Source organism: Calidris pugnax, unplaced genomic scaffold (genome assembly GCF_001431845.1).
Source record: "Calidris pugnax isolate Ruff unplaced genomic scaffold, ASM143184v1 scaffold558, whole genome shotgun sequence".
In the NCBI taxonomy this organism is placed as follows: Eukaryota; Metazoa; Chordata; class Aves; order Charadriiformes; family Scolopacidae; genus Calidris; species Calidris pugnax.
This window is the reverse complement of record NW_015093088.1, coordinates 61,980-81,281: the sequence shown is the minus strand read 5'-3', so window position 1 is coordinate 81,281 and position 19,302 is coordinate 61,980. Positions and strand designations below refer to the sequence as shown.

Sequence of the window (19,302 nt, the reverse complement as noted above, 5' to 3'; positions counted from 1 at the left end):
GGGTTTAATATTTTTCCTAGAACTTTTTTTTTTTTTTTTTTTTTTTTTTTTTTTTTTTTTTTTTTTTTTTTTTAAAAAAAAAAAAAAAAAAAAAAAAAGCCCAATGGAAGCTGGGCCAGGGCTGTATGGATGCTATCGGGGGGAATTTGGCTGGAGCCTTTGCTTTTCTCACAGCTCCCTGGCGGCAGGAACGTGCGGCCGAGGAATGTGTGACCGAGGGCTGAGCCCCAACACAACTCACTCCACTAATGGCACCTCCTCGGTACCTCCACGGCTGCTGTTGCCCTGAAGGACTTATTTTTGGAGTGGTGAGGAGGTCAGACAGCGCTGCCGAGGCTCCTGTGGCCCTCTCACGGGTGGATTTCCAGGAAACACGCCTCAGCCATGAGGAATTTTTTGTAATCAACCATTGGTTCTCCCTTTTTAGCACCTTTTGAGTCCTTGGGCTGATTCCTGTCAAATTTCAGACCTCACAGATAGAAGTTTTTGAGCCTTTTGAAGGCTGGTCCCTGCAGGAGGGGGAAACCCGGGTGTCTGCGCCAAAGGGAAGCCAACAGCGTGTGCTCAGCAGCCCTCCCTGCCCTGAGCAGGGCTACCTGGTGGCCACCAGCCCCACGAGGGACAAACCGTGGGTGATGGGACACCAGGGGAAGCCCCAGCTGGGACCTGGGGAAGGAAAAGTTGAAGGTGCTGTGAAATTAAACGAGTCCTTAACAAATTAGGCTTCTTTTAAAGACCCATCTGCTGTTTTCTTGTACAACGGGCACTTGATTCCTTCTCTCCCCCTCCCTGTCTCCTGACAGAGGTAAAAGTGAGGTTATTTTTAGGTAAACGATGAAAAGACTCTACAGAGTTTTCCTTTGGTTTCATTTCTAGTGCTCTTTGACGATGTTTCCTCAGTGAGGACGTTGCTTCTCCGTTTCCAAAGGATGCATTCATTGTGTTCCCTGGATAATTTAACGCTCTGTCGCTCCGAATATTCTGCAAATAAGCCAAAGCTGGTCCTCCTCTCCACAAATTCAAGTGAAACAAATAGTAGAATTCATATTATTATTGATTATTGTTACTAGAACCAATTCTCAGCCTCCTTCCTTAAAGGGAGCACAGTTTTGAAAAGCCTCAGAGCGTTTAACTGGTTTTGTTTCTCCCCAGGATGCCGGGCAGAAGCATTTTGGGGCCATAGTCTGCAAGTCGTGCGGGATGATCTACACGGCAGGCAGCCCCGAGGACGAGGCCCAGCACATCCAGCACCACGAGAGGTTCCTGGAGGCTCTCCGCTACGTGGTGAGGCTGGAGGAGACAGGGGGCAGGGAGGGGAAAAAGAGGGGTGGGATGCTCTAGTGCCCAAGGTTATTGGTTTATGGTGAGGTGTTGAGTGTGGGGTTTAGTTGGTGGGTACGGTGTTTTTGGTGGGCGTTTGGTGTGGTGTGGTTTGTATTTGTTTGGTGTGTGTGTGTTGTTTTTTGTTGTTTTTTTTTGTGGTTGGACTCGATGATCTCAGAGGTCCCTTCCAACCACTAAGATTCTGTGATTCTGTGATAATCCAGGTAGAAAATGAGACAGTTTTGTCACCCTGGGGGTGGAATTTAAGCATTTCCAGCAACTCATCGGGTTGATGAAGGGGACTTTATTCCTCCAAGCTGGACTGGTTCACATTTCCAGCTTCATCTGCCAGACTCTTGGCTGAATCACTTCCTCTCTCTCGCTCCACCGCTAATTGGGTGTTTGTTTGGGTTTGTTTGGGGTTTTTTTTTCACCCACCTCCTCCCCCCACCTCTCTGTGGCAGGGTTGGAAGAAAGAACGGGTCGTGGCGGAGTTCTGGGATGGGAAAATTGTGCTGATTCTTCCAGATGACCCAAAATACGCCGTCAAGAAGGTACCTGTGTGTTTGGTTTGGGGGGTTCTATGGGAGAGGAGCTTTCTGCTGGCTCCACTCCCAGCCTGACCTCAGTCTGTGATCGGACATCGCTCCCCACCTCCCCAGGAGGGACCAGAAGGGTGGTGGCAGCAATTTGGGGTGGCTGGGGACACCCCCCCAACACATCCCAACCCTGCTCCGAAGCTCTTGTTTCTTCCATGACCAGCACAACCCAGTCCTTTCCATCCCGAGGACTGGGGTGAGGGATAAAGACACGAGGAGGGAGAAGACACTCTAGTTCTCTACAATTAGAGCCTGATGCTGCGTAAGCACAGGATGTTTTGAGGGAACAAGTCCCTTTTCTGAGAGTTTTCACACCAAATAGCATGCCTGTTAGTTCCTAACACACACCTCTCTCCCCTTTTCTTTTCTTATAGGCAGAAGACGTGCGGGAAATTGTAGATAATGAGCTGGGATTTAAGCAGGTGTCTCTGAGCTGCCCAGCCAAGGCTAAGATCTACTTGTTCGTGTCCAACGAGAAGATGATCGTTGGGTGCTTGGTGGCTGAATCAATCAAGCAGGTGGGTGTTATTAATTTTACAGGGAGGGGGGAGATATTGCAGGCTAATGGCTGGGGCTGTTTGTGTGGAGAGAGACCTGGGAGTCCTGGTGGATGACAGGTTGCCCATGGGCCAACCAAGAAGGCCAATGGTCTCCTGGGGGGTATTAAAAAGAGTGTGGCCAGCAGGTGGAGGAAGGCCATCCTCCCCCTCTGCTCTGCCCCGGGGAGGCCCCATCTGCAGCACTGGGACCAGTTCTGGGCTCCCCAGTTCCAGAAGGATCAGGGAACTGCTGGAGAGGGGACAGTGGAGGTTACAAAGATGATCAAGAGACTGGAGCATCTCTGCTGAGGAAAGGCTGAGGGACCTGGGGCTGTTCAGCTGGAGAAGAGCAGACTGAGAGGGGATCTCATCGATGCTGAGGACGAGCTAAAGGGTGGGTGGCAAGAGGATGGGGCCAGACTCTTCTCAGTGGTGCCCGGGGACAGGACGAGGGGCAACGGGCACCAACTGGGACATGGGGAAATTGCACCTCAAACCCCACCTGGACACACATTCCTTGTCATAGAATCATAGAATGGTTTGGGTTGGAAGGGACCTTAAAGATCATCTAGTTCCAACCCCCCTGCCCTGGGCAGGGACACCTCCCACCACACCAGGTTGCTCAAAGCCCCATCCAGCCTGGCCTTGAACCCCTCCAGGGATGGGGCATCCACGACCTCCCTGGGCAACCTGTTCCAGTGCCTCACCACCCTCACTGTAACCTAAATCTCCCCTCCACCAGCTTGTCCAACCTGCTCTGGGTGCTCTGGCAGAGGGTTGGCTGTGCTGATCTCTGTGATTCCCCTCCCCACAGGCTTTCCGGGTGCTGGCTGAGCCAGGAGCCACACTGTCCCCCGAGAAGGACCCTCTGCAGCACCAACGGCCCTGGCGCTGCTCCACGCAGCCAGAACCCGCCGTCTGTGGCATCAGCAGGATCTGGGTGTTCAGGCCCCGCCGAGGGAAGGGCATCGCCCGTCGCATGGTGGACGTGGTCAGGTAGGGAGGGGCAGGAGGGAAGCAAATTCCACCTCGGGATTGGCCTTTGGTGGGGGGGAAATACCATGATTGCGGCCAAAAGTAGTCAGAAGGAATTTAGGGCAAGGGATACATTTATATCTTTAAGCAAGTCTGAAATTCCCACTTCATAAATTCCGTGTATATCTAATATTTCAGTGATATTTTCATTTAAAATCTGACACAAGCGTGGGCCGAGCTGTTAACTGCTGGGTATAACTGGAACGCAGAGCTGCACGGCCTGGATTTTCCAAGAGAAACTGTCCCTGTTGAGGGAAAATACTGGGTTGTGGTTTTTGGTTGGATGGGCCCAAACACTTGAGCTTTTTTTTCCCAGGCGGGAAATTCCGAGCTTGAAAAGCTCAGACCAAACTGGGAGGAAGAGTTAAACTTCCCCTTGTCTGGGATATTTGTAGTTGATGGACCTGCAGTAGCACATGCAGGGGGTTTTAAATTAAAAGAGGGGAGATGGAGCTGAGCTGTGGGGAAGAACTTGTTTGGTGGGAGGGTGGTGAGAGCCTGGCCCAGGTTGCCCCGAGCAGCTGTGGCTGCCCCATCCCTGGAGGGGTTCAAGGGCAGGTTGGAGGGGGCTTGGAGCAACCTGGTGTGGTGGGAGGTGTCCCTGCCCAGGGCAGGGGGGGGCACTGGGGGGGCTTTGAGGTCCCTTCCCACCATTCTGTGAGTCTATGTATTTTTATGTATTTATAACCCTACATCACTGTACCTGGAGCTCAGTAGTCTGAAAGTTCAAGTGCTCGGTCTCCAGTTCCTCCTGTGGTTAGTGTTTGATGTGCCAGTAGATCTGCTACCTCTGGGCCACCTTCCAGACCCACAGGCCATGAGCCACCTGAACCTGGGTGACCTGTGGGTGCTCAGGAGAGTCCTGGTGCTGTCGTGGTGGACATCACTCCACTGCATTCTCTCCAACTCCCTGAAAGGAGGGTGTAGCCAGGGGGGGTCGGTCTCTTCTCCCAAGGAACAGGCCATGGGACAAGAGGAAACGGCCTCAAGTTGCCCCAGGGGAGGTTTAGGATGGAGATTGGGAGAAATTTCTCCATGGAAAGGGTTGTCAATCCTTGGCAGAGGCTGCCCAGGGCAGTGGTGGAGTCCCCATCCCTGGAGGGATCTCAAAGCTGGGCAGACGTGGTGCTGAGGGACATGGGTCAGTGGTGGGTTTGGCAGTGGTGGGTTGATGGTTGGACTCCATCATCTGAAAGCTCTTTTCCAACCTAGAAATAAGAGCTCCCTGCCGAGGGGGACACCCCTGGAGCCCCCCAACACTCTCTGTTCTCTCTTTCAGGAGCACCTTCATGTACGGCTGCGTCCTGAGCACCCAGGAGATCGCCTTCTCCGACCCCACGCCCGACGGCAAGCTCTTCGCCACCACCTACTGCCAGACCCCGAGCTTCCTTGTTTACAATTTCATTTCTAACAACTGATTCGGCTTGATTATTGCAAGTTGAGGTTTGTTTAAATAATCTAAAGTAATTTGATGTTTTAATTAACACTTGTTAAAGCGTTGTTACCCTCCCGAACGCTGTTCTCCTGCTGAGCGCTAATTCTTCCTCCCTTTCTTGGGGGGGGGGAAGAGTGTGTCACTTTGTGTACAGAGTTGTGTTGTGTTTGAGTGGAACCTGGCTTGGATTTCAGGTAGGTTTTGTTTTCTGCTGAGATAAAATTTTATGGCAAGTAACTTAATTTCTTTAAAAAGGTTTAATTAATATAAAGACGACTGGTTTTCCTCCCTGATGTGTGTTCCTCCCTCAATCTCTGCTGGGTGTCAAAAGGCAGAGTTGCTCAAGTTGTGCAACAAACAATTGCTGAGTTTCTGTAGAAGGTAAAAGATGTTTTAAAACGACTGATGTGTGGCAGGATTTCTGCCCCCTCGGTGGGTAAAACCTGTTGTGCTGCCTGGGGAAAGCTGCCCCCCTCAATAAAAGGTGTGAAAAGCTGCTTTTTTTTGAGGTGGTTTGTGCGCTCAGGAGATGGGGAAATGCTCCCAAAACTCCTGATTTTATTAAATTGTTCAGATGAGAAGGCAGTGGTGGCTGCTGAGGGGGAACAGGACAAATATGTGTCGCAACATCTCCGTCTCCAGCCAGCTGAGGGCAGGAATTTCCCAAACCACAGGGGTTTTTATTAAGTGCCTCAAAAGAGTGGGTTTTTTCTTCATCCTACATCCTTTTTACCATGGTATGATTCTGTGCAACACCCTGATGGGTCAGGAAACCTTTTCCTTGAGCCACCTCCCACTCCTTAAAAGGCAAGACCACCCCAATTTCACACTGAGATGAATACAAAATATTTATTTTTAACATCTCAGGCACAAATCACCTGTAAATTCAACACAAAGAGAGAGAAAAAGGTTTAAAAGCAGCTATAACACAACTCCATGGCACAAGTGGGGGAGCTCGGATGCTTTTATTCCTGGGCCAAACTTGCCTCCAAGGATTCCACGATGGTGGCGGCCGAGGGACGTTTTTTGGGGTCCTCACTGGTGCAGGCTATGAAGAGATCGATCATCTGTTGGTAGGATGAATCCAGTTCTTCCATGTTGAGAGCAGGGCGGGTTCCCAGGGCTGCATAAAAAGCTTCCTCATCAAAGTGGTCTTCATCAAAGGATTCGTCTGGAGAAGAAGGTGAAAAAGGTGGTGGGAAGGGTTGTGGTGATGGGGCTTTCATCCCTGGTGGCTCCTCATCCATCACAGGATGGTTTGGGTGGGAAGGGACCTTAAAGCCCCCCCAGTGCCACCCCCTGCCCTGGGCAGGGACACCCACCACCACACCAGGTTGCTCCAAGCCCCCTCCAACCTGCCCTTGAACCCCTCCAGGGATGGGGCAGCCACAGCTTCTCGGGCCAACCTGGGCCAGGCTCTCACCACCCTCCCACCAAACAAGTTCTTCCCCACAGCTCAGCTCCATCTCCCCTCTTGCAGGGTCCAACCCTTCCCCCTCCTCCTAGGGCTCCCCTCCCTCAGCCAGAGTCCCTCCCCAGCTTTCCTGGAGCCCCCCTTCTTGAGGGACTGGAAGGGGCTCCAAGGTCTCCCCGGAGCCTTCTCTTCTCCAGGCTGACCCCCCCAACTCTCTCAGCCCCCCCTCCCAGCAGAGGGGCTCCAGCCCTCCCAGCATCTCCGGGGCCTCCTCTGGCCCCGCTCCAACAGCTCCATGTCCTTCTGCTGGTGGTGGCCCCAGAGCTGGAGGCAGCACTGGGGGGGGTCTCCCCAGAGCGGAGCAGAGGGGTAGAACCCCCCCCTCCCCAGCACTCCCAAATCCTTCCAAGGGGTGTGGTGGGATGTCACCTTCACCTCAGCCTCACTTGTCTTTTGTTAGCACTAATTACTGCCTGGGCTACATCATTACTCTGACTTAAACAGCTTATTTTGAAGCTGTATCTAAGCCCCTTGTCCCGGCAGGATCACTCTGAGTCACCCTGCAGGGCTGGCTGGGACAAACCTCTCCAGCCAAGAGACAGGGAGAGCAGGAGGGTGAGGAAACTTCTCCCTGGCTGCCTGGAGACCGAGGGAGAAACACACAAACCTGGCTGTGGGGCTGTGCCAGGGGGAGGGCTGGGGCAAGGGGACTTCTCCCTCTGCAGCCTGTAGGATTTTTAGCTTTATATCGCCCCAGGGCACAGATCTGTGATCACCCCCCCTGGACCAAGCACTGGTGAGGCCCCACCTCGAGGGCTGGGTCCAGTTTTGGGCCCCTCACAACAAGAAAGACCTTGAGGGGCTGGAGTGTCTCCAGAAAAGGGCAACGGAGCTGGGGAGGGGTCTGGAGACCAAGGAGAAGGGGTCTGGAGAACTTCTGAGGAGCTGGGGGTGTTCAGCCTGGAGAAAAGGAGGCTGAGGGGAGACCTTCTCGCTCTCTCCAACTCCCTGAAAGGAGGGGGTAGCTTCAAATGACATCTCTTCTCCCAAGGAACAGGCCATGGGACAAGAGGAAACTGCCTCAAGTTGTGTCACCAGGGGGCGTTTAGGGTGAATATTGAGGAAAATTTCTTCCCTAAAAGGGTTGTCAATCCTTGGCAGAGGCTGCCCAGGGCAGTGGTGGAGTCCCCACCCCTGGAGGGATTGAAAAGCCGGGCAGACGTGGTGCTGAGGGACATGGGTCAGTGGTGGGTTTGGCAGTGCTGGGTTCACGGTTGGACTCCATCATCTGAAAGGTCCCTTCCAACCTGGACAATCCTATGATCCTATAACAAATCCCCACCTGGGTTCTTAGGAGGTGCCAAAAATATCTCAAAGAGCTTCCCCCTGTCAGAAGAACCCAGGTCCATCCCTGAGCACCCTTGCCCAGGGCACAGCCCCTTCCTTTTAGCTTCTCTTTGCCAAAAGGCTCAGCTGCCTCATTTTTGTGCACCATTTCAAACACAACATCATTTGCAGCTTTTTGGGCCCCATCACTTTGGTGGGATCTCAACAGCATCCAGGACACAGCCACGGCCTGGCAGGGACAGCAAGGGACAAGGGACAGAGCTGGGACACGGCTGAGGACACTTTGGGGCTCTCAGGGACATCTTTCAAGCCTCCTGAACCACGCTGACGAGCAGCAGAACTTCCAGAAGCTCTTTCCAACCGTCAGACCAGCAGCTGGAGCAGCCACAAAGAGCTCTGTTTCGCAGTGATTAATTACCATCCTTTATCAACTCCTCATGTGCAATTAAAAAGCTAAATGAAGCTGAAAGCAGCGAACGCCACCGAATGCAGAGTGAAAAGCCCTTCTAGGAGCAGCAGTTCCTCACCAACAAAGCCTAAGGACAAACCTTCGTCCTCGAGGTCATCGTCCAGGTTGAGGTGGGGCACGGAGAGGGTCATCATCTCCCAGAGGGTCAGCCCGAAGGCGAAGATGTCGGCCTTGTCGGTGATGACGCCGTTGTCCTCCAGAGCCTCCTTGGGCTTCCAGGGCTCGGTGCCCACGTAGCACAGCTCCGGGTTGCTCACTGGAAGGCAACAACGGGGCTGGGGTGGCTACTGGGACTTGCAGGCAACAGCAAGACACCATCTGTAGCTCAACCCTGCCATGAAGAGCTGAGAAACCACCCTCCTTTTATCCTTCCCCTGCTTGGTGGCAGGAAGGGGGGTGACAGGGCACCTTCCAACCCCAGGGGACAAAGCCAACCCCACCCCGAGGCTCCCTCAGCCTCCACCCCACGCTTCCTCTGATCCTTCTGCTTTCTTTTACTCCAGCCCAAACCAAGTTCTGGCCACTTTCTTCAATTTAACACCTCCTTGATGTTAATTAATTACCCTTGGGAGAGCCGCAACCCATCAGCGCTCAGCCCCGCCAAGGAAACACCAGCTCCAAGGAAACTCCATCCCTTCCACCCCTCTCCCAAGAGGAAGGTGCCACATTTCCCCCAGTTCTCCTTAAATTCCTGAGCTGTCAGCAAACCTCAGCTGCTCAAAAAAATTCCCTCCAAAGCCCAGCCCTGGAATGAGACCAAAACACCCAAATCCCTGAATGCATCCTGGGCTGTTGGGCTTTAATCCTTGGCTGCCACGCGCTGGAGACCCAGCCCCCTCGCTGGGTGCCCCTTGTCTCCACACAAGCCCCCAAAAATCAGGGCTGGGGAGGGGGTTTGTCCTGTTAAACCAGCCTCAAAATGGGTATTTGAAGCAGGCGGAGGGAGATTACACCAGGGCGCCGCCTCCGGCTCTCTCGCCCCTTATAAAAGGGAGCAGCCACTAATAAAAATGTAACGGAGCAGCTTTATAAATTACGAGGCTGTCGCAGGCCCAAACCCCCATGTAAAGCAGCAGAGAAAAAGCCTTCTCCTAATTAACCCAAACGCGTTCCTGCTGTTCGCAGCCAAGCCACCACCCCGTCAGCCATCTGCTTCTCGTTTACGTGACGGCTTTGTAACTCTTGCCTTTGGCTCCTGCTTCCTTCCAGCCCTACGAGGAAGATATGTTTGCTTAACCCTCTGGCAAGAAGGCCACCAGCATCCTGTGGCCAGCAGGACTGGGGCAGTGATGGTCCCCCTGGACTGGGCACTGGTGAGGCCCCACTTCGAGGGCTGGGTCCAGTTTTGGGCCCCTCACAATAAGGGGGTTGGAGGTGCTGGAGCGTGTCCAGAGAAAAGCAATGGAGCTGGTGAGGGGTCTGGAGACCAAGGAGAAGGGTCTGGAGAACTTCGGAGGAGCTGGGGGTGTTCAGCCTGGAGAAAAGGAGGCTGAGGGGAGACCTTCTGGCTCTCTACAACTCCCTGAAAGGAGGGTGTAGCTTCAAATGACATCTCTTCTCCCAAGGAACAGGAGATGGGACAAGAGGAAACAGCCTCAAGTTGCACCAGGGGAGATTTAGGATGGAGATTTGGGAAAATTTCTTCCCCAAAAATGTTGTGAAGCCTTGGCAGAGGCTGCCCAGGGCAGTGGTGGAGTCCCCATCCCTGGAGGGATTTCAAAGCCAGGCAGACGTGGTGCTGAGGGACATGGGTCAGTGGTGGGTTGGTCAGTGTTGGGTTGATGGTTGGACTCCATCATCTGAAAGGTCCCTCCCAACCCGTACAATTCCACGAACATCCAGACGTGGAAAGACATAAGACAGATGTCACAACTCTGGAAAATTTAAAGCTGGACCTTCTGGAGATCCCCCTCCACCCATGCATGGTCCAAACCCCCCACCAGCCCTTCCCTGTGAGGACGTGGGAGGGTGATGGTGCCAAACTGGGAGCTGCTCAGGTCCCCGGCCCGTCCACCCCACTCACCGGTCATGTTCTCATCCAGGGGCAGGGACATCCCCACGTCACAGATTTTGACAGTTTCAAAATCGCCTTTCACCACCACGTTGGAAGATTTGATATCACCGTGGAGCAGCTTCTTATCGTTGTGAAGATACTGAGAGGCAGAGAGGAGACATCCCGTTTGGGCAAGAAAACCCCCGATTCTTTCACGTTTTAACATATTTAACCCGAAAACTTCAAGGATGGGTCCATATCTACTTCAAGCCCTACAAAACACAAGGCAGGTTCTTCCCCCCAGCCTAATTTTGGAGGTTTTTGGTGAAATGCTGCGGGAGGTGGGTGGGAGGTGGCTGATGGCCAAGGACACAGCCACCACATTGTCCTCAGAGCGGCATCTCCTCGGCTGGGGCAGCCCATGCCCTGTGCCAAGGCTCAGAAACAGGGCTGGGGTTTAGACAGAGTCTCCATTTTCCTCCCTTTTTCCCTAAATTCAAGCTCAGCACGGTGAGAGGAGTCACTGCCAAGGGTGCCAGGGGCCAGCCTGGCTGGCTAGTGAGCAGGGACAGCAGGTAGCCCCAGGGGAGGGTGGCAGAACACCCGACAAAACCCGTTGCATCCCTTTTTATCTTACTTCAACCTCCAATTTTAGGGCTATTTTCACCCAAATCTGTACAATGCCCGGATACCCCGCAGCATCTTCTCCCCATGGCTCCTGGCCTCCTCAAACACCACCTTCATTTGTTTTTTCTACTGGGCACTGGTGAGGCCCCACCAGTGGCTGGGTCCAGTTTTGGGCCCCTCACATCCGTGACGGCTTTGTAACTCTTGCCTTTGGCTCCTGCTTCCTTCCAGCCCTACGAGGAAGATATGTTTGCTTAACCCTCTGGCAAGAAGGCCACCAGCATCCTGTGGCCAGCAGGACTGGGGCAGTGATGGTCCCCCTGGACTGGGCACTGGTGAGGCCCCACTTCGAGGGCTGGGTCCAGTTTTGGGCCCCTCACAATAAGGGGGTTGGAGGTGCTGGAGCGTGTCCAGAGAAAAGCAATGGAGCTGGTGAGGGGTCTGGAGACCAAGGAGAAGGGTCTGGAGAACTTCGGAGGAGCTGGGGGTGTTCAGCCTGGAGAAAAGGAGGCTGAGGGGAGACCTTCTGGCTCTCTACAACTCCCTGAAAGGAGGGTGTAGCTTCAAATGACATCTCTTCTCCCAAGGAACAGGAGATGGGACAAGAGGAAACAGCCTCAAGTTGCACCAGGGGAGATTTAGGATGGAGATTTGGGAAAATTTCTTCCCCAAAAATGTTGTGAAGCCTTGGCAGAGGCTGCCCAGGGCAGTGGTGGAGTCCCCATCCCTGGAGGGATTGAAAAGCCAGGCAGACGTGGTGCTGAGGGACATGGGTCAGTGGTGGGTTGGTCAGTGTTGGGTTGATGGTTGGACTCCATCATCTGAAAGGTCCCTCCCAACCCGTACAATTCCACGAACATCCAGACGTGGAAAGACATAAGACAGATGTCACAACTCTGGAAAATTTAAAGCTGGACCTTCTGGAGATCCCCCTCCACCCATGCATGGTCCAAACCCCCCACCAGCCCTTCCCTGTGAGGACGTGGGAGGGTGATGGTGCCAAACTGGGAGCTGCTCAGGTCCCCGTCCCGGCCACCCCACTCACCGGTCATGTTCTCATCCAGGGGCAGGGACATCCCCACGTCACAGATTTTGACAGTTTCAAAATCGCCTTTCACCACCACGTTGGAAGATTTGATATCACCGTGGAGCAGCTTCTTATCGTTGTGAAGATACTGAGAGGCAGAGAGGAGACATCCCGTTTGGGCAAGAAAACCCCCGATTCTTTCACGTTTTAACATATTTAACCCGAAAACTTCAAGGATGGGTCCATATCTACTTCAAGCCCTACAAAACACAAGGCAGGTTCTTCCCCCCAGCCTAATTTTGGAGGTTTTTGGTGAAATGCTGCGGGAGGTGGGTGGGAGGTGGCTGATGGCCAAGGACACAGCCACCACATTGTCCTCAGAGCGGCATCTCCTCGGCTGGGGCAGCCCATGCCCTGTGCCAAGGCTCAGAAACAGGGCTGGGGTTTAGACAGAGTCTCCATTTTCCTCCCTTTTTCCCTAAATTCAAGCTCAGCACGGTGAGAGGAGTCACTGCCAAGGGTGCCAGGGGCCAGCCTGGCTGGCTAGTGAGCAGGGACAGCAGGTAGCCCCAGGGGAGGGTGGCAGAACACCCGACAAAACCCGTTGCATCCCTTTTTATCTTACTTCAACCTCCAATTTTAGGGCTATTTTCACCCAAATCTGTACAATGCCCGGATACCCCGCAGCATCTTCTCCCCATGGCTCCTGGCCTCCTCAAACACCACCTTCATTTGTTTTTTCCAGGGTCACTGGTGGCTACGAGTCCACCCCGAAGGGCTACGGTGGAGGTGGGACGTACCTTCAGCCCCCTGGCCATGCTCAAGGCCACTTTGAAGATGGTGGCGGCGGGGAAAGGGCCCAACTTTTTTTCCTGTCTCTCTTCCAGTAAGTAACAGAGGGATTTTTCTCCTCCGTACTCCATGGCCAGGCACATGCTCCCGTCGTTGGCCTCGGTAAAGGCCCGGTAACCTGCCCAAAGAGAGGGGTTTGTTAGAGGTAAAGGAGACACCACCACGTCCAACGTGCCTGATGGAGCCAGAACTTCTGGGGCTCCCCTCTGAGGACTTTCCCTGGTGGCTCCAACCAAATCCACATCTCCAGGAACCCGGATCATGGCTTTATGTGGTGAGTTGAAGCCACTGGGATGTCCATGGAGACTTAGGTGGTCCTGAGCCACAAACCTTGTTGAGGGAAAGGAGCTCCAGCCCCCAGGGAGCTCAAAGACCCCCCCATACCTTTGCCCTCAGGTCAGGTTGGAGCCTGTGCTGGGGCAGGGAGAAGCTGGGAGGTTTCTCCTGATCTTCACAGGACAGAACCAGGAAAAAGGAGGGAGGGGAGCAGATCTGCAGGACCAAGACAGAATCATTTAGTGGTTTGGGTGGGAAGGGACCTTAAAACCCACCCAGTGCCACCTGCTTCAACCCCTCCAGGGATGGGGCAGCCACAGCTTCTCGGGCCAACCTGGGCCAGGCTCTCACCACCCTCCCACCAAACAAGTTCTTCCCCACAGCTCAGCTCCATCTCCCCTCTTGCAGGGTCCAACCCTTCCCCCTCCTCCTGGGGCTCCCCTCCCTCATCCAGAGTCCCTCCCCAGCTTTCCTGGAGCCCCCCTTCTTGAGGGACTGGCAGGGGCTCCAAGGTCTCCCCGGAGCCTTCTCTTCTCCAGGCTGAACCCCCCCAACTCTCTCAGCCCCCCCTCCCAGCAGAGGGGCTCCAGCCCTCCCAGCATCTCCGGGGCCTCCTCTGGCCCCATCCAACAGCTCCATGTCCTTCTGCTGTTGGTGGCCCCAGAGCTGGAGGCAGCACTGGGGGGGGTCTCCCCAGAGTGGAGCAGAGGGGCAGAATCCCCCCCTGGCCCTGCTGGGGATGCAGCCCAGGGGGCTTGCTGGGCTGCCAGCCCACGTTGCCAGCCCATGGCCAGCTTTTTGCCCCCCAGAACCTCCAAGTTCTTCTCCTCAGGGCTGCTCTCCATCCCTCCATCCCCTGGTTGCAAAGATAAGGAGCCGCAGAAGCCAGAAAAGGGCAGGGGTTGTTTGGGAAAGCCAAGCCCTCGTCTCACAAGGGTCACTGCAGAAGGTTAAGACCAACACACACATAAACCATCACTTGATCTTCCTCCACGTTCCTCTCCTGTCTGCAAGGAACACTTTCCAGGTGGAGTCAGAAAGGGCAAAATCTTGCATAACGGCAGAGCGAGAATCTTACCCAGTAAATGATTTACAGCACCTTTTACCAAAAAAAAAAAGCTGTGAAATGTTTGCAGCGTGAAAGGTCAAGACTCTCTTCAAGCCCTGCCTGAAGCAAGAGATGCCGGTTTTGGGGATACAACATTCTTTGCACGCAGAGTTTCTGGTCCCAGCGCCCACAGGGGGATGGTTTAAAACACAAATAAAAGGAAACTCAAACAAAGCTGCTGTTCTGGCCGGCGGGAAGGAATTTAGACAAGATAAGAGCAGAAATTAAACACAGACTGAAGCAGTTTCTCCAAATATTCCTACCACTGAGAGCCAAGAGTGTGACAGAGCCTCGATTGTCACTCACAAAGGTGTGTCACCGGGCTGGGAGTCCCACCAAAAAGGGGGTGACTCACTCAGATAATCACCACTTGGTGACTGCAACAGCCTGAACGGGCAACAAAGCACCAAGGGGCTGCAGCCACAAGGCAAATTTTGGGGTAAAACCCATCGCCTTAATCCTGGCACAGGTCCACCTGCTCCTGCAGATGCCACCAGCATCCTGGCCTGTATCAGCCATAGTGTGGCCAGCAGGACTGGGGCAGTGACCATCACCCTGGACTGGGCACTGGTGAGGCCCCACCTCGAGGGCTGTGTCCAGTTTTGGGCCTCTCACAATAAGAGGGTTGGAGGTGCTGGAGCGTGTCCAGAGAAGAGCAACGGAGCTGGTGAGGGGTCTGGAGACCAAGGAGAAGGGTCTGGAGAACCTCTGAGGAGCTGGGGGTGTTCAGCCTGGAGAAAAGGAGGCTGAGGGGAGACCTTCTCACTCTCTCCAGCTCCCTGAAAGGAGGGTGTAGCCAGGGGGGGTCGGGCTCTTCTCCCAAGGAGCAGGTGATGGGACAAGAGGAAACGGCCTCGAGTGTCACCAGGGGAGGTTTAGGATGGAGATTGGGAGAAATTTCTCCATGGAAAGGGCTGTGAAGCCTTGGCAGAGGCTGCCCAGGGCAGTGGTGGAGTCCCCATCCCTGGAGGGATCTCAAAGCCGGGCAGACGTGGTGCTGAGGGACATGGGTCAGTGGTGGGTTTGTCAGTGGTGGGTTGATGGTTCGAGTCCATCATCTGAAAGGTCCTTCCCAACCTGGACAATTCTATGATTCCCTCACCAGGAGCTCTCCCAAGCCCCCATCACACAGGTCAAGACTAAGTTAATTTATCAAGGTCCATGGTGGACCAAACTGAAGACCCAGCAGCCAAACACCAAAGGTCATGGCAACCACACTGTGTGTATCTTCCAAGAGCCAGACAGGGAGATCTGGAACCCAGAGAGGGCAGAGAAACCCTGTGACAACCTCGTGTCACCTCCCCTGGCTCCAGATCTGGTTCCACCATCTCCATCTGCAGTTTGTGACAGGGATGATGCCGGAAACTCACCCACGATGTTGGGATGCTGGAGGTTTTTCAAGATCTTGGCTTCTTCGTTCAGTCTCTGCTGGTAGATGCTTTGCTGGCTCTTGTTGCATTGGGAATTGACTTTCTTCACGGCCCACGGGGAGCGAGACAAACCCCTGGGAGATCTGCAGGGGGGAAAAAAACCCACACATCTCTCAATCCACACCCTGGTGACAGCTCACAGGGGTCCCCCAGGACCTATTCTGGAGAGTGCCTGCCTTTATTTTGAGAAATTAATAAAGAATAAGGCTAAAATAAAGGAAAATCAGCTCACGTGCACCGATGGAGAACATTTTGCCTCCACACGGCGCTCCTCCATCCAGTTTTCAAGCATTTTAGAAAAGGGGATTTAGAATCAATTCTGAATTTCAGGTGGAGGAGCCGAGGGTTGGGGAAAGGAAGCAGCAGGAGCCAGGAACGGAGCCCAAATCCCTGAATTCCAGGTCCAGGAAAAAGCTGATTATTATAGAAATTCCACTGTAAGAATCTGGCCACCCAGCTGGGACTCTGGGCAACCACGGCTGGACCTCGGACCCTCTCACCCCCAACCATCCAACCCCCGGCACGGGGTGAGTTCATCCAGGAAATCTGGAGGTGGGCACTGGGGGAGATGAATTGTTTAGCAGAAATGAGGAAGTTTTAAGTAGAATAAACTCTTTAGGCTTATAATTTGGTGTGATTTGTGCTGGAGCAGCTGGATTTGCTGAAACTTGTTCTTATTCACAATTTTCCCCGCAGATTCTAGGCTGTTGTTTAGTTTTTTAGCAGGGGAAGGTGCTGGATGTTTTGGGCGTGTTTCTCCCGAATCTGGGACTCTTGGGTTTCCCCACGTTCTTGCCAACAAGGGCAGGTGCAGAAGGAATGTAAACCGGGAGATACGGAGGCTCCAACCCTTGGCTGAAACTGCAAATCAACCAGGAAAAAAAAACAACACTTGGGCAAACGAAAAAGAATCTGAGAAGACCTTAAAAAACCCCGGACCAAAAATCACTGTTGGACTAAAATATGTGCATTTGGAAAGCACAAGGGTGTAATTACCTGGGGATTTCTTTGTTTGGGGTCCCCTCTTTTTGGAGGGACCCAGCTCGGGCTGTCCCTTCTAATTAAATTTAATTATTTTAGGAAATCCGATGCGGAAAAGTCGAGCCTGAAGGAGGAGGAAGAGCCCGGGAGTGAGTGTGTGTGTGTGAAGGCTCCGGCAGCAGCTCCTCCTTTAACAAAGGGAGACAAGCATTAAAATTCTATTAAATTCTAATTATTCTGAGTCCAAGAGGGCTCAAGTCCCACCTCGGCGGCGCTGGGATGGGTCCTTCTGGCCTGATCAGCACCAGGAGCTAAAATTTGGCATAAAGATACAGGGAATGGTCTAGAGAAGGGGACACCCTTGGCCACGACACTCAAAAATTGGAGGAAAATAGATATTGCAGCAAATCTAGCAAAAAAACCCAACCAACAAGCAATAAATTGTGCAAGAAGAACTCAGCAGCACTGAGGGGATGGCCCCATGAAGGATCCTTGGAATTAAAGATGTTTTTGCAGATGAAAAGCCTCAGTAAAGGGATTATTGTTATATATAGGGTACAGCATCGTGGGGAAATCAAATGCCTGGGTTAAGGGAAGAGTCGGGTCGATCTGCACCGTTATTTTGTTAATATTTGGGGTATAATCATTCCTGGGCGACATTAAACTGGTTTTCAGAGAGTTATTCTGTCCAGACAGAAAGATAATGGGGAAAAAAAAAGTGGGATTAACCCTACACGGAGGGGGAAATCAAACAGCCTGGCCTCAGGGTGCTCCTAATTGGGATTCTAATAATCAGCGAGATAATTGCCGGACAGCAGTTAGAAATATTGTGATTAGATTGGGGAGGTGAACAGGGGCACCAACAACTTATGGCACAGATTGTGAAGCTTTAAAAAGCCCTGGAAATGGAAATTCCCCTCTTTCCTCCCCTCCCTGCCCAGCTGAAGGGGCTCAGGCAGCACCTGACGGTGGGTGACGGCAGCGTTTTCATGCTCAGAGCTCAAATATTGTCCCTCCCCAGGGGAAAAAAAGACACCAAGCCCCATTCCCCAGCCCCACACGTACCTTTTCATCAGGTAGACGTTGACCCCGGTGCCGTACCCCAGCTTCTGCATGAAGGGAGAGGCTGGGATGGTGACAGAAACTGGTCCCCCCTCTGAAAGGAAGAGAGAAAGCCAAGAATGACTCCACGGCAACAGCTTTTCCCCAGGAGCTTTGATGCTCTGATCACAAATCACATTTTGTGGCTCTACCCCGTAGAAACCCAGTTCAGATTTTTAGACAAGCTCCTTTCCACAGCCCTTCTTCCCCCCAGTATCCTACCAAATTCTAAAGCCAGTCCCACCAAGCTGTCACCACCACCCTCCTTAGGTTTCTCACCCAGTTTCCCATTCCTTTTTTCAAGAGGAAATGGCCTCAAGTTGCCCCAGGGGAGGTTTAGGATGGAGATTGGGGAAAATTTCTCCATGGAAAGGGTTGTGAAGCCTTGGCAGAGGCTGCCCAGGGCAGTGGTGGAGTCCCCATCCCTGGAGGGATTTCAAAGCCGGGCAGACGTGGTGCTGAGGGACACGGGCCTTTCCTGCTTCTCCCCAGCAAGGAGCTGGGAGGGGACACAGAAGGGACAACTGGCCCAAGGGACATCCCAGGCCATTTGATGTCCTGCTCAGCAATAAAACGGGGGAGGAGGAGGAGGAGGAAGGGGGGGATGTTGGGAGTGACAGCGTTTGTGTTCCCAAGTCACTGCTACTGGGGATGGGGAAGGGAAGGGGATGGGGAAGGGGATGGGAAGGGAATGGGATGGGATGGGGAAAAGAAAGGGACAGGGAAGGGAAAGGGATGGGGAAAAGAAAGGGACAGGAAGGGAAAGGGATGGGGAAGGGAAAGGGATGGAGATGGGGATGGAGAAGGGGAAGGGGATGGAAAAGAAAAGGGAAGGGGAATGGGGAAAGGAAGGGGATATTTTAGGTTGGAAGGGTCCCTTACAGGTCATCTAGCCCAACCCCCCCAAAAATCCATCACGCTTCACGACTGCATGTGGCAAAGACGACACCTGCTGATGGGAAGCAGGGAGTGAATTCCCGAGTGGTTTGGGTTTGTGGGGGCAGCTTTTCCTCACACCTCAAACCCGTTTTGTATCAATTCAGGAGTTTTCTCACTTTTACCTTTCAGCTTCTGACCCCCCATCCTGCCGGGGTGCTGAGCTCCCTCAGGAGGGTGGAACCCCGAACACCCATCGCCCCCCACTCTGCCCCCAGCAAAGCTTTCCCTCTTTTTTCCTTCCCTTTATTTAATTTATTTAATATTTAGGGCTGAGGCCTGAACTCCACTCACCAGGTTTCTCCCTGGGGGCCGGTCTTTTTGGAGACTTGAAGGCTTCCATGGCTGCAAACCCTACAGCGGAGGAGAGACTTTATTACTACATTTTTATTATTATATTTTAGACTTTATTACACCTTCACCCCCGAAATTACCGGGAGGGACCGCTCCGGAGGGCCTCGGAGCAGGAAGCTCCAGCCCTACCCCGCGCAGGGGCGCTGCAGGTACCACCAAAATATATTAAAGGACATAAATCACAATAAATTAGCAGGGTCCCATCTCTGGGGTGACGAGGGGGATCCCAGTTGGGGGAGCAGGAGAGGACTCCCAGGTGCCAAATATGGGGGTAGGGGTGTCCCAGGTTGGGAAGGGGGGGCAGAAGAGGACTCTGAGGTCCTGGGGTGATGAGGGGGTTCCCAGTTAGGGGAGCAGGAGAGGACCCTGGGTGCCACTTCTTGTGGGCTGGGGGGGTGGGCAGAAGAGGACACTTGGGTGCCAAATATGAGGGTAGGGGTGTCCCAGATTGGGAAA

At 53.4% G+C, this 19,302-nt stretch overlaps 2 protein-coding genes across 2 annotated transcripts in view; one reads left to right on the top strand and one right to left on the bottom strand.

Annotated features, from left to right (window-relative positions):
• Window positions 1-5,428, top strand: part of ESCO2 (establishment of sister chromatid cohesion N-acetyltransferase 2) — a 20,470-nt gene extending 15,042 nt beyond the window's left edge. The window contains exons 10-13 of the mRNA XM_014962784.1: window positions 1,788-1,877; window positions 2,297-2,440; window positions 3,276-3,457; window positions 4,776-5,428. Of these exons, the coding sequence (XP_014818270.1) occupies window positions 1,788-1,877; window positions 2,297-2,440; window positions 3,276-3,457; window positions 4,776-4,914 (555 nt within the window). The 3' untranslated portion in view covers window positions 4,915-5,428. The remainder of the gene's footprint in view (window positions 1-1,787; window positions 1,878-2,296; window positions 2,441-3,275; window positions 3,458-4,775) is intronic.
• Window positions 5,429-5,753: 325 nt separating this feature from the next.
• On the bottom strand, window positions 5,754-18,855 carry PBK (PDZ binding kinase). The gene is made up of 7 exons (XM_014962797.1): window positions 18,787-18,855; window positions 17,521-17,611; window positions 15,415-15,557; window positions 12,609-12,778; window positions 11,827-11,956; window positions 8,241-8,417; window positions 5,754-6,102 (listed from the first exon to the last, which is right to left on the bottom strand). Exons 1-7 carry the CDS (start codon window positions 18,833-18,835, stop codon window positions 5,897-5,899), a joined length of 966 nt encoding a protein of 321 aa, XP_014818283.1. The 5' UTR covers window positions 18,836-18,855; the 3' UTR covers window positions 5,754-5,896.
• Window positions 18,856-19,302: the final 447 nt, after the last annotated feature.